Below are 13,630 nucleotides of genomic sequence, written 5' to 3' on the forward strand. Positions count from 1 at the left end.
CCCTAAAGACCACCAAACTTCCAGTGCACGTTGCTATTACTTATATTCTGGACCAAACTATTACCAAACTATTACCTCTACAATCTATCATGAATAGATTTATCTATCCCTTGGGCTACTTTTCATCAGCCACCTCTCTTTACAAATGTCTCCGCTGGCTTTTATTTTAATAAAGAATCAAATTCAAGCCACTGTGCTTTGTGCTTTTAAATCACTTCACAACTCATGACTACCTACATTTACGACCTGACACATAAAAGTGCACCCCTAGTCTCCCTTCCTGCACCTCCAATGACTGACTATTATGAATTCTTCACTCATAACCTATTTCTATGTTCAATCCTAAGACTTCTCAAGCATTGCCCTCACTCACTGAAAATCCCTCCCTTATATTGATGTTGTATATTATATGTTTATGCACTACTGCAGTTAACCTTATGTTATTGAAATAAAGTGATGGTTCAATCTATTACAAAGTAATAAAGGAAATTGTGAATTTTAACATATTTGTGGATCTGGTAGTGTGTCATACACATTTACCATTACAACACTGCTGTAACTTTTAAAGTCTCACTTGCTTATCTTTTATTTAGGAATATATGGGGTGTCATCTATAATCACAATCTTTGCCTAATGTCAAAATATGCAGTCAATAAATCTCAGGAAACCTAATGATGGAACTTAACTTTTTAACGGGGGCTGGACTGATATTAGAGAAGCCAACCAAAGTAGTGTACTTTGAATCTATTTCTACTGGTAACAAAAAAGTCTAATGTACAGATTTCTGGAAAACTTCTAAAGATGTGCCATCATTTGCAAAGAACTGCCAGAGAAGGTCTGGAAGATCACAGATTATTTGGACAGAAAAGGTGTTCTTTGAAAGGTGATCTACTTTCTGGTATGTTATAATTTAATTTCTGTATCTCTGTTATTTTCCAATTCTGCAACCATTGAAACTGCCACACTGTTGTAACCTGTTGTGGAGCCCAATTAGTGTAGCAAAGTTCAAAATTACCAGGCAAGAATGTATTCTTTAAGACAAGCAAATGTCAAGGTAGTAGAGACATTTAAGCAGACAAAATACAAGAACATGATAAAAACAGACAGCATTCAAACTTCAAAATAAAGGCAGAAGGTTCACTGGAAATGGATTTAGGGCTGATAGAAAGCCAGGCTGACTCATGGAGTGTAAATAGTTAACACACTTCTTTAAAAGACAGAAACAGAGTGAGACAGATGAAACCTACTGTGTCCACCCCAATGCTAAATATGGTACCAACAATTGTGAACAGATTCCTAATCCTATTCAGCCAGACTCCCAACAAAAAAGGATAAAATTAGATTAGAATTTTGGTAGATCTGATAAGTTATTATTGACCCTACAGAAATATAACATTAAACAATGTGGGGTCACGTAATTTAAACAACGTGGGAGCTATGTTTTAGAAAACAGACTTAGAATTAGGTTCCCGTGGGAATATTTATCAAGTGACTTGTTGCTTTCCTTAGTCCATTCTTCATTGTTTTACCGTACAGACAGATGACTACATGCTGATAGCATACCACATCGGACCTAAAATAAGCATCTTGTATTTGTAATGCACACAATGAAAATAAGACTTGAATACTTACAAAACAATCAAATTACAACAATAACTGATAAAACAATTCATTCAAAACAAACAAATGAAGGGACATCATGATCGCATTTTACCCTTGTATGGAAATTAAAGTTTAATATTTAATGGAATAGAGAGCAAGTATTACTTTTCAAAGTGTAAGCTAAATGTAATTTTTATTCTTTGCAGCATAAACATAATAACTGTTACACAAGTCAGCTTCTGTTAAAGAGCTTATGAGCAGATCACTGCACTGCTTCTGCTTTCTCTGTTTAATCACAGGCTGGGGAAAATCTGGATTCAGGGGAAAATGAATTGACTGATGCTGGTTGATTATCAGACTGTGGAGATCTAATGGCACAAAATCGTACTGTGAGGGAAATCTCTGTATTGAAGGTGAATAATACAGCAAAAGTGGGCTGTCAACGACGGGCGAGGGTGGTGAGGCTCCCCCCCACCCCAGCACCGCAGCAGACCTCGCATCAGCCCTCCATAAGGGCTTATATCGGGGATCCGACTCAGGCCTCCTCCCCAGCACCTAAGATGGCGCCGTCTCCTTCCCCGCACACGTGGCAGCGGGGAGAAGGAGAACGGAGCCCAGCTAACTCTGACCTGCAGCCGGCAGATTGCTCCTCGGATGACAGGGAGACATCTTCATCTCCCCCTCCCAGCCCGGATTCTCCTCCACAGAAGTCGGTGAGTCACCTAGATCACACTGGGGACACATGCACGCATGCAGCTTCCCCCACCGGGATGCAGGCTCACCCAGTGGACCCCCGGGATCTCGCTAAGGGAACAGGGGGATCTATAGCCCATTCCAGTGGCCCCTGTACCCATAAGCAGGCCACTTCTCCTAAGGGGGCCAGGGACATTCCGGAGCCAGATTTTTCCTCATGCTCATGGGACCCCCCTCCTGTGGACGCCCCCTCAATAGTTGCTAGTGGGGGTCAGAAGAAGAAGGTGGCTTCACATGGCCTAAAGGCCGGGCCAGGCCCCACCATGAATGGAGAGACCAACCATAGCCTCTTGGGTGCTAATCCTAACCCCCCATGGCAGCACTATCTACAATCTTTACCTACTAGGGATGATTTTCAAAAATTAATAGCAGAGGTCCAGGCGACGTGCCGCGCTGAAATTGGGGTCCTGCGTGCTGACTTACATTCCCTGGCTGTTAGAGTTGATGACTTGGATGAAACTGTACAACTGACTAAAGAGGATATTACAACGCTGTCAAGCAAAGTGGGGGACAATGATCAGAAAATAAGAGAACTTCAGCGGTCGCTTGAGGAACTGGACAATAAAGCTAGAAGGAATAATATTAGGGTGCGGGGCCTTCCTGAGGCGACTCGAGACCCTGATCTTAAACCGGTCCTGGGGCGCCCACCCTCCCGGGAGGTACAAATATCCAGAGCATTCCGGGCATCCAGGCAACCTGGGTCTGCAACCAGACCTCGAGATGTTATCTGCCAACTAATGGATGCGGATCTGAAGGATGCCATCATGTCGGCGGCTAGAAACATGCGCAACCTTGACTTTGACGGAGCCCCATTGCAACTTTATCAGGATTTGTCCTGGCATACTCTACACCAACGCCGCTTACTTCAACCCCTACTGACTGTGCTCAGAGATCATTCTATTCCATATAGATGGGGGTTCCCGTTTAGCCTCTCAGTTCGTCATGAGGGGAAAACGGCCTCACTGCGGTCTCCGGAGGACTTGTCCTCCTTTTGTAGTACCCTAGGAATACCCCGCCCCAAACTCCCGGGATGGGAGCGAGAGGAATTATTGCGACCACGCTCCCCACCATGGGAGACGGTGGCACCCCGGAAGAGAGCCAGAGGCAACCATCGAGGCTCCACATCTCCGCCGGATCGTTCTCCCAATCATCACCGCTGAAACTTTGGACTGGTATCCCGCAAAGTGCTTTTCTTATATTTTAAGTTTTGCTAGTTTTGCTGGGGCTGTCATGGGTGCTCCTTTGGATGACGGTGAGCACTTTTGTGCTACACGTGGTCATCCTGGGGCGCCCGTGGCTGCCACACTGAACAGTTCTCCTTCTGCTATGGTTACACATTATGATGCTAGTTCTCTTAAAGCAGTGAACTGAGGACCTGCGGGTACCCCCCTTTTTGTTTGTTATTTATTTTGAGATGCCATATTAGTTTATTATACTAGAGCTGCACTGGTCGCCCCTTTTTAAAGGGCTTCCATAGCTAAATGTATCATTCTATAACGCAAACATTTGCATTGCAGTGGCTTGTCCTTCTGCATTCTGCGTAGTACTTCCCACTGGGTTCTTTTTTATATTATTATATGTGCATTTCACTATGGTTTCTATATGAAGTGAGTCCATATGTCTGATTATTTTGCCCTGAAGCAATGTTACATGTGCAGGTTTGCTTTATCACTATAATGTCTGGATACACCGAGGTCCTGGGGGGGGTTCGGGCCTACCCCCAGTTTTTGGTGGGGCGGCCCGGTCCCTTACCCCAGAGGCCTGCCGCTAGGAGTGGTCGGCGCTGGCCGGCACCACTTTGTTGTTAATGGGATTTACGGATTGGCGTCCTCTGGCCCTCTGGTCCCATGATCCTTCTGGGGGGATTCGTGCACTCGCCAGGTGCTTGTGTTCCCGGTCCCCAGTCTGGAGACGGTAGGGACCGGCGGATGCTGACTCCTCCCTACTTGCCGTATGGCGAGTACTCACCTATTGGTTTAAATGTTCTTTCTTTATTTTGTTAGTTTTAAGACTTGATGTTATGGAGGTGCTTAGTTACCCTGTTTCCTCCCCCTCCTTTCTTGAATGTGACTTGCTGGGAAATAGAATTTGGCTATGGATATTGCCTAGGAGGCCTGCTATAGGCTACTGTCCTGCATGGATGATCTTGGGTGTGGTTTCTTGGTGTTTTAATGCTTCCTATGGCTACCAGGATATTATCTTTTAATGTAAAGGGCCTAAACTCTAACAAGAAGCGGAAACTGGCCCTGAGAGAGTTCAAATATACGGCTTCAGATATTGTGTTCCTGCAGGAGACCCATTTTGATGGATCCGGTACTCTTAATTTTGCCTCCAGGCTTTACCCTCAGACGTATCTTGCTAACTCCCCAGACAGGAAGAAGGCTGGAGTGGCAATTCTTATAAAAGACACCCTAAATTTCACACTATCACGCTCCATTGTAGATTCCAAAGGACGATACATTATTTTGAATGGAGCGGTTCATGGCGTGCCTATTACCTTGTGTAACATTTACGCCCCTAACACTAATCAACTTCCTTTTCTCAGTAAAGTATTGTCCCGCCTTCAAGATTTTACTCATACCTTTTTGATAGTGGGGGGAGACTTTAACTTAATTTTTTCTCCTACTATGGACAGACATACTCTGTTATGTTCTCAGCCCTCAGCGCAGGTGTCCAAACAGTCCAGAGCTTTTAGGCAGTTGCTCCGGAAACACCAGCTTTATGACAATTGGCGGATCCATCACCCTTCTGGGAAACAGTACTCCTTTTTCTCCCCACCTCACAGTACTCATACCCGAATTGACTACCTCTTCACTAATCTCCCTCTCCTGAGGAATAGTATCTCTGCGGAGATACACCCAATTACGTGGTCTGATCACGCCCCCATCTCGCTGGATGTGACCCTCTCTCCCAAATCAGTGAGAACTTGTCACTGGAGGCTAAATGAGTTCCTCTTGAAGCACCCAGACTCTAAATTGTCCCTATCGACAACTATAAAAGCCTATTTCAGAGAAAATGAAGGCACTGTAGCTCACAACTCCACGCTCTGGGAAGCTCATAAAACAGTATTTAGAGGACACTGTATAGCCTTGGGTTCACGCCTAAAGCGGGACTCCAATCTTCAGCGGACACTTGCGACTCAGGCTTTAAGGACTGCTGAGGCAAAGTACTCACTGAGACCATCCATGGGCCTCTTGCGGGACATAATTACCCTCAGGTCTAAATTGCGGGCCCTAGAATTGCGAACAGTTAGTTGGTGGATGCAACGTACCCGACAACAATATTATTATAAAGGTGATAAAGCGGATACTTTGCTGGCTCGTAAACTGAGGGATATGCAGGCCCGTTCCTCTCCTGGAGCGGTTAGAGATGAGAGCGGGAGGGTACGGTACGATCCCTCTCAAATCGCCTCCTGTTTTGAGGTCTATTATTCAAAACTATACCAATTGGTTCACTGTACCCAAGCTCCTTTGGGTAAGTTACTAAGACCTAAAATAGACTCTTACCTGGCCCAGGTTGCCCTTCCTAGGATTGGGTCAGACTTTTTGGAACACCTTAATGGTCCCATCATAGAAGAGGAGCTAGCAAAGATTATTGTCCAATTGCCTTCCTCTAAAGCCCCTGGCCCTGATGGGTTGCCCTATTTCTACTATAAAACGTTTCTGCCAGAGCTTTCCCCATACCTCCTGAAGCTCTTTAATGATTTTATGCAGGGCAAACCAATTCCCCCCTCCATGCTGGCTTCTCATGTAACAGTGATACCGAAACCTGGCAATTGTGAGTTAGAAAAAGAACTATAGGTTGAAGATAAATAATGAACCGTTCTGTTTGATTTAGCAGCATGTTATTTGGAACTCAACATAGAAAAACTGTAAGAAAATTAGGGGGAGGGAGGAGAGGAGTGCTTATGGATACTGGCCTGATTCCTTGTTAGAAATGAGAGATGAAAACTGGTGAGCTAAAACATGACTTATGATGCAGTTCCTATCAAGGACGAAATTATTTTCTTAAGACTTTTTTTATTCACAGTTATAAGAACCAATTACCACCAAGTTACATTAGTATTCATGTAGAACATCCAGGAAGTAAATATACAGCAAGTTCCAAGCCTACTTGTTCCTTCTGTGCAGGTGTGCCACCCTACTTAGAATATATCAAAGAAGGACAGCAGGGGAAACAGAACATAATTTTATTTCATGCTCACTGCACAAGTACTAGTGCAGATAACTGAGCTATCTTTGTTCAGTTCATAAAAGTGTTTCTTAAATTATAGGGATGCCTCACCAAAGTCATGGTGCTGTGATGATTGTATATGCTACTTTAGAAATTGTAGGCTTATATGTCATGTTTTGGCACCTCATGCATATCTGTGTTTCATTAGTTGGAAAATAGTATTCAGTAGTTTGGACAGTGTGATGAGGACATGACATCTGAGTCCTAACAGGGATGACATAGCTGAGCATGTTGCATTGGGGTAGTATAGGAAGACATTGGAGATGGATGCCTTATTTTTGAGTACTATAGGGAATTTTACAAGTTTGAACTTGTGGACTAAAACATTTACCAGCTATTTTAAGAGAGTGTTCTAATTGAAGGCTAGCTCTCTAAATTTAGCTCACCAACTGTTATGGTGTGTGCATCGGAGGAATGAAAGTCATGGAGACAATATTAATTAGCTCATCTATGCTGTAAGTTAACGCCAGTCAAGATTGTGCAGTGGCTGTATCACAAGCACAGATATAAATGCTAGTCTTGGCAGTAAGGTACCGGAGGTAGTCTTCCGACTATTAACTAATCAGTTGGAAAATGTACATTTTCAGTCAAATATTAATGTTAAGCTAATAGTAGTACATGTGACAATAAAGCCCAATGTTTATGGAATGTAGTAAACATTATTCCTTCCTGTGTAAGCTGGTAATGCATTAGTGGGTTGTAGCCTCACCTAAGACCTAAAGCAGGTTTACAATATACAGTAAAAATCTGGTAGTCTACATAAAACAGGGGTATTCCATGGGAAAAAAATCTTTCCAGACTTAAAGTAGTTCAGTGTTAATTGCTTTTCTTTAATCATTGTTTTAAAAATGTGTTATACAGTATAGAGTACATATATAGAAGGGTATGATGACATTCAGTAATGCTATAATTTTTTTAACCTGTGGCAAAGAAATTTGTATTGTGCATGTTACAGTTTTAGCCAACATGTTACCATATATTATTTAAAGTATGTAAGATATTTTAATATGTTGTGTTCATCTTTTTTTTTTAATTACATACCAGATCTCGATGCAGAACCCAGTTTGCATGTAAATAATGAATTCCATCCAAAATCTGGTACAGCAAAGACTTGACCATTGATCGAGGCAGCTGCATGGGCTTCTTGTTCGCTTTAGAGGCACGATGAAACTTGATGATATGCTAGAATTAAAAGTAAAATACTAGTTAGTTTTTTAATGGTTTATTTACTACAAAAGTTTCAAGTCTGAAGGCAGATGCAGATGGAATGAGGACATGTGTTTTCATCATAAACGTTTTTCGCAAATGAAAATGTGAATAAAAATACAAAAGAAGAAGCTCAAAAGGAGGCTAAAGGTATAGTACCCTGATCATAAATGTAAGCTGAATGTACCTAAAATATCCTCATTTACAAGTCCTTATTTTTGATTGAAGTACTTTAATTATTACCCCTAATTTTCTATGGGTCAATGTTCTAACTGGTAGTAAGACACGGGCATTGGTGGGCAAACTCACTACAGGGTTTGGATATTCTGCACTCTCTATTTTTTATAGTACAATGCACAAAAACACACTCAAAACCATGGGCATGAACCCAACAAGCACATGAGCACAAGAATTCACATAGTGGACATGTGGTATTGGAAACATGTACTGAAGCGTGCATGTTCATGTGTACTGTAAAATTAGTGTTACTAACAGCCATGGTCACAGTAACTGAAGAGTGCTGGAGGGATATTCACACACTGACTGCCAGCTAGTGATGACTGTCATGTGACAGCAATCACTTGACACATCAGTACTGGAAAAAAAAACACTTTGTTACATCTGCCTTCACCTACTCCATACTAAAAAGAAGAACAGAAAGACAAGAAAAACAATAATAATAATAATGTCACAATATAATACCCCTGGTTATAAAGAAGTTGAAACTGAATGCTTATACAAATATGAAGAATTGTTCAACAAAACTAGTAATAAATAAAACCTACGCTATAATCTTATATCGGGTAAAGGCAAATATGCAATGTTTTATAGAATCTGGGTCAGTCTCCCACTGTATTAGTTCTGATATTTTACAAATAGTATGTGCTGACATAATGTAAAATGTAGCATGACAATTGGAACATTTCTAAGCCTTTAAATGTATTTAATATTCCAACCAAATACTTCAATAATTTTTTCTTTAAGATATAGAAAAAATAAAAAACATTACAAATGATGTCATAAGGATGCACAGATAGTGAAATAAAAAATTTGAATAAATGCCATGTGTCTGATAGAAGGTACAGCTGCAAAATAGATTTGTGCTTGTGATTACACAACAGAAGTCCAGTGGTTTTGGTCCAGACCAAAAGCCTATTCATGTAATTTGTTCCATACACTGCAACAAAAATGATCATGGTTCAAGGTAGATGTGGTCACAGAGTGGGTCTGGTCAAAAAGGATTAGGATGACCAGTAATAAACTCCACTGAAATGGTCAAGAAGAATAACCCTCCAAAGCAAAAACTACCACAAGAATAACTCCCAAAACAATAACCTCTTCATCACAAACCCATACCAACAAAATACCATAGTAATAACCCACCCTGGCTTCGACTATTTTTTTTGTTTTAATATTGTTTTCAAAAGTGTAATAAACAGCAGACTTACCCACAAATCATGTTCTGCATAATCAAAGAGTAGCCAAACTTTTCTGTCACTGTGAGACAGGAATACTTTCTGTAATGCAATTACGTTTGGGTGCTTCAATTCACGTAACAGCTAAAAGAAAAAGGAATAAAACATGGTTTAAAAGCTTGATAACATCATATTATGCAATGTAACTTTAACTTATTAGACTGTGATTGGTTGGTTTGCTACTTTGTATAAAATAAAACTTTGTGCTGGAATGTTGTTGTGTGAATCCCTGACTACAGCTGCAGCTTCATTTGAAATGCACCATGTATGGAAGCTGCTAATGTGAACTTTACATCTTTTGTCTGAGTGGTGCACAGTGCTACTATGGAAAGGAGAGACTATCTGAATATATTATGGCAAATAAAAGGTGTACCTAACCTGTGACAGCAACCAATTCCCTGGGAACATGTAAATAATCTGAATAAAGATATTTCGAACATCATTCAACACAATTCCAACAAAAAAAGATGAGATGATCTAAGTACTTCCATACCCAATCTTTCCATGTCCAAAAAGAAACCCAAAAACTGGTTGCTTATGATTGCTCTGTTGCTGATTTCCCTTCGGATCCAATCATTTTTGAAGTCAGACTTTGGAGCAAAAGTGGAACTCATGTGTACTAGGTCTTATGTTGTCTTATGTTCCCAACAAACTTACAATAGAAGGACAATTTAAAAATAGTTACACAGGCATTATTTATTAAAGCTCCCCAAGGCTAGAGAGGATCGTCAGTGAAGCTGGGTGATCCAGCAAACCTGGATTGGATCTGGTCCAGGATTCAAAACATTTGCTAGAAACTAGCAAATGACTTTGAAGAAATTCATTCCAGGTTTGCTGGATCACCCAGCTTCACTGATGTAAATTTATCCTCCCTAGCCTTGTAGAGCTTTATTAAATCAGGCCTATACTGTATAGTACAAGAGCTATATTTTAACTTTAAAAATAACCCATGTTTTGCCATTGTTCACTTTAAGCAACACCATATAATCATACTTATAAAGGTCAACAAACAATATGTATGTGATCACCAGTAACACATTAATAAACATCTTCCCTCATCTAGAACATGAAGAAGCATCATCTGCTGATCTACTCTCCCAGCCATCCATTGATATGCCAACTGAACACTTTCCTGACCAAGTCACTGGGTAAATGTCTAGTGCGGTACTGACATTCTGTGGGTTCTGCTGTTGCTCACTAAAATTGTATAAAATCCAGGTTTGCCAGCTCTTTAAGATTCTTCTTATGCTTATTCTTCACAAAAGTATCACTCCAAACTCACACCAACACACTGCTGACGAGTTGCTTTCTGCCATGCAAAAACCAATCATGCAATGATATTCTCTCTACTACCTCTAAATCAGCAATGTGGTCGCTAACAACCGGACAAATATCATGGCTGCGCTGCTTTGCCTTGGACAAATTACCTTATGTTCACAAAAAGTACTTTTTTGGCTTGCAGGTTGCCTTAGAGATGGTTAGAAAGCTCTGTATCCACTTCAGCAAATCCCAAACTAAAAAAATATATGAATTTCTGGGCTAAAAACAGAAAAGTCAAAACTGTTGAATTTTCTTAGCAACAGTAGGGAAAATATTTGTGACTGATCATTAAGTGACATAAAAGCATTTAGGTGCTGTTATGCCCTGGTAAAGATTTCCAGTTATTGTGAAAAAAATCATCTGTGTAGTTTTTACACAGAATGAGAGGTGAACAGATAATAACGATCATAAAAACAGATTCAAACAGGCCACATACTATTCCAAATAACTGTAATAAACTGTACTTTCCTTTACTAAAAAAGATTTGTAAATATAAGGTCCTTTCGCAGAAAAAAAACTTCTGATAACTTAAATGTTAGAGGGAAAAAAAAATCACATGAAAACCAACAATGCAGCCAGAAGGGACGAGGGTGTGTATATAAGAGTTCAGTGTGATAAAGGTTTGACAAAACAATATTTGATCAATATAACAATAAATGTGCATCTCATGAGTCTTTTTTTTTCTTTTATAATGAATAACTTGCCCACAAGCAAATGTTTTGTTGGTCAAGTGTTTTCAGTATGAATAATTTGACCATAATATTGCTAGTTTAAAGGAGGCTTCCACTTGATGTGGGTCTGTTTAAAGACAAAATAAATGTGACAGAATTTCCACTAGTTCATGCATAAGTCAACTGGAAAACTGCAGGATGTTCTCAGATATATATAACATACATGGAATCTTATATTTCAAGCCACATACTCCAACCATTTTTCTACCCTCTACTCACTCACAATACTAAATTACCGCTTCTGTTCTAAAGGTAAAATTTTCTTTGTCAGGTCAATAAAAAATTGTAGGCCAGTCCAAATAATTAAATCACACAGATTATCTAAGGCTAAGTACACACGTGAGAAGATTCTTGCCCAATACCAGGGGTTGGGGTCTTCACAGGTGATCTGATATGGCCATAGCAGTCACTCAACATCATGAAAGACTGATGGAGAATGACTGCAGTACAAGTCAATGGAGAAGAGCTGCTGGGTGCTGCTCTCTTGTTCTGCTCTCTCCAAAGAACGGGTCTATGTGTACAGCGCTCATTCATTCATCTGTCACTCTTTGGAAACGATCATGAAATAAACACGCTAGCAAGTACATATCTGGTTGTGTTAGTATGGTATGGATAGTGTCCGTGAACATGTCTCTGGTTGTGTCAATGCAATAATAAATGAACATGGCCCTGGTTTTGTCAGTACTGTATTGACGCCCTCTGCGAAATTGTCTTTGGTTCTATAAGCAGACCTGATTTTGCTTATGTCAGTTTAGTATTTATTGTATTTTCTGGAGGCTCCTCCTTGTCTCAGTACAGTATTTATATTATCTCTAAGGACATACCACCGATTGTTGTTGTCTTTTCTTTTAACCCTACCTCTATACCTCTGTACTTATCTTGATTACCTTGCTAAAATTAAAATGTTTTAAGTATTGGTAAGTTATTTTTGGAAAATTACTGTACAGAATTAGTAATGTAAGTTGCAACTTGTTGACACTACTATTTTAAGGAAAGTGATATATATGTATATAGAAGTTTAAATGGGAAGTTTGGTCAGTTCTAGAATGTTTTTTTAAATCAGTACACATGGATTTCATTCAATATTCTGTTCAAAAATTCTGTTTTCTTGTATTGTAATTATTCACATTCAAATAATGCTTAAACACCTAAAAGAATAGATTCTAAACTTTAAATTATAAATGACTATGTGTTATGACAGATCTTGCTTGATCTTAAAGGAAAAAATAGCCATGTAGCCCTGTGCCAATGATCACCCCTCTAATTACAAGACATGACCAAGGGGGAAAAGTCAGTAGAGGCTGCTTGCTTTTCTGCTCCCTTTAAGCCATCCACCTCTACTTACTTGTTTATGTTAACTAATTCTAATAAAATAAAAAAATAGGTATTACTTACGTAAACCCCTCTGCCTTTGGGGCATTTTACACAAAAGATAAGGACAGGTTGATATTCCCTGGAATTTCTATTTTACGCCCTTTTAATGCTCATGACGCTGCAGGCTAATCATATATATAAATATAAATAAATATATATATATATATATATATATATATATATATATATTTTTTTTTTGAGATAATGGCTCTGAGAAAAAGGCGACTGCTCCTTTAGAACACAACAAAAGCATTATGGAAATAACTAAAGAGAGTGCCCCATTATAGATACAAACAGCACCAAAGCAAAATTTTCCTTGCAAACCTTTGGCAGCACTCCCCCTCTTCTGTGAGACAATATGTATGTAAGTATAAGAATGTATAAAAATTTGCTGGTACTAAGGGTGGCTGCTGAAGGCTTTCCATACTTCACCCAACATTCACACAAAACAAAAGGTTGGGATGGCCAATGATGTTCTTCCCTCGTGAGAAATCCCAATACATCCATCCAAGGCTTGAATGACAATTATAAAAAGCTTTAATACTCTTTCTCAGTTCAAAATTTACTGTAACAAATCATCTGTCTTAATTGTCTGACTCCCTTCCATAGTAGTGCAAGGCTATCAGTAGCGGTTTCCTTGTGTATAGAAAACAAAGTTCATTACTTATCTAGGCATCCTGGTGACCCTGAAGTGTTTCTGATTTATACCAGATGAACTTTGCTAATATTTTGTATAAGATCTCTCTAGATTTGTGCCAGTGGAACAAACCATAGTCTTACTAGTTTGGAACTTGAATGTAACACCTACAATATTTAATTTATCCAAGTCTTTCTACCATGATTTTCTTTGGGGCTGCAAACCCCAGAGAATACTTCAGCCCAATTTACCCTCTCCCAAACACAAAAGTGGAACAGAGCATTTAAAATCACTACTGG

General features: G+C 39.7%; 1 protein-coding gene across 1 annotated transcript in view; it reads right to left on the reverse strand.

Moving 5' to 3' along the window:
• CDK19 (cyclin dependent kinase 19) overlaps positions 1-13,630 on the reverse strand; it is a 91,421-nt gene that overhangs the window by 45,258 nt on the left and 32,533 nt on the right. Inside the window, exons 3-4 of the mRNA XM_072410202.1 lie at positions 9,243-9,353; positions 7,626-7,770 (exon numbers count right to left, since the gene is read on the reverse strand). Of these exons, the coding sequence (XP_072266303.1) occupies positions 7,626-7,770; positions 9,243-9,353 (256 nt within the window). The remainder of the gene's footprint in view (positions 1-7,625; positions 7,771-9,242; positions 9,354-13,630) is intronic.

This window comes from Pyxicephalus adspersus, chromosome 4, assembly GCF_032062135.1.
Source record: "Pyxicephalus adspersus chromosome 4, UCB_Pads_2.0, whole genome shotgun sequence".
NCBI classification, from domain to species: Eukaryota; Metazoa; Chordata; class Amphibia; order Anura; family Pyxicephalidae; genus Pyxicephalus; species Pyxicephalus adspersus.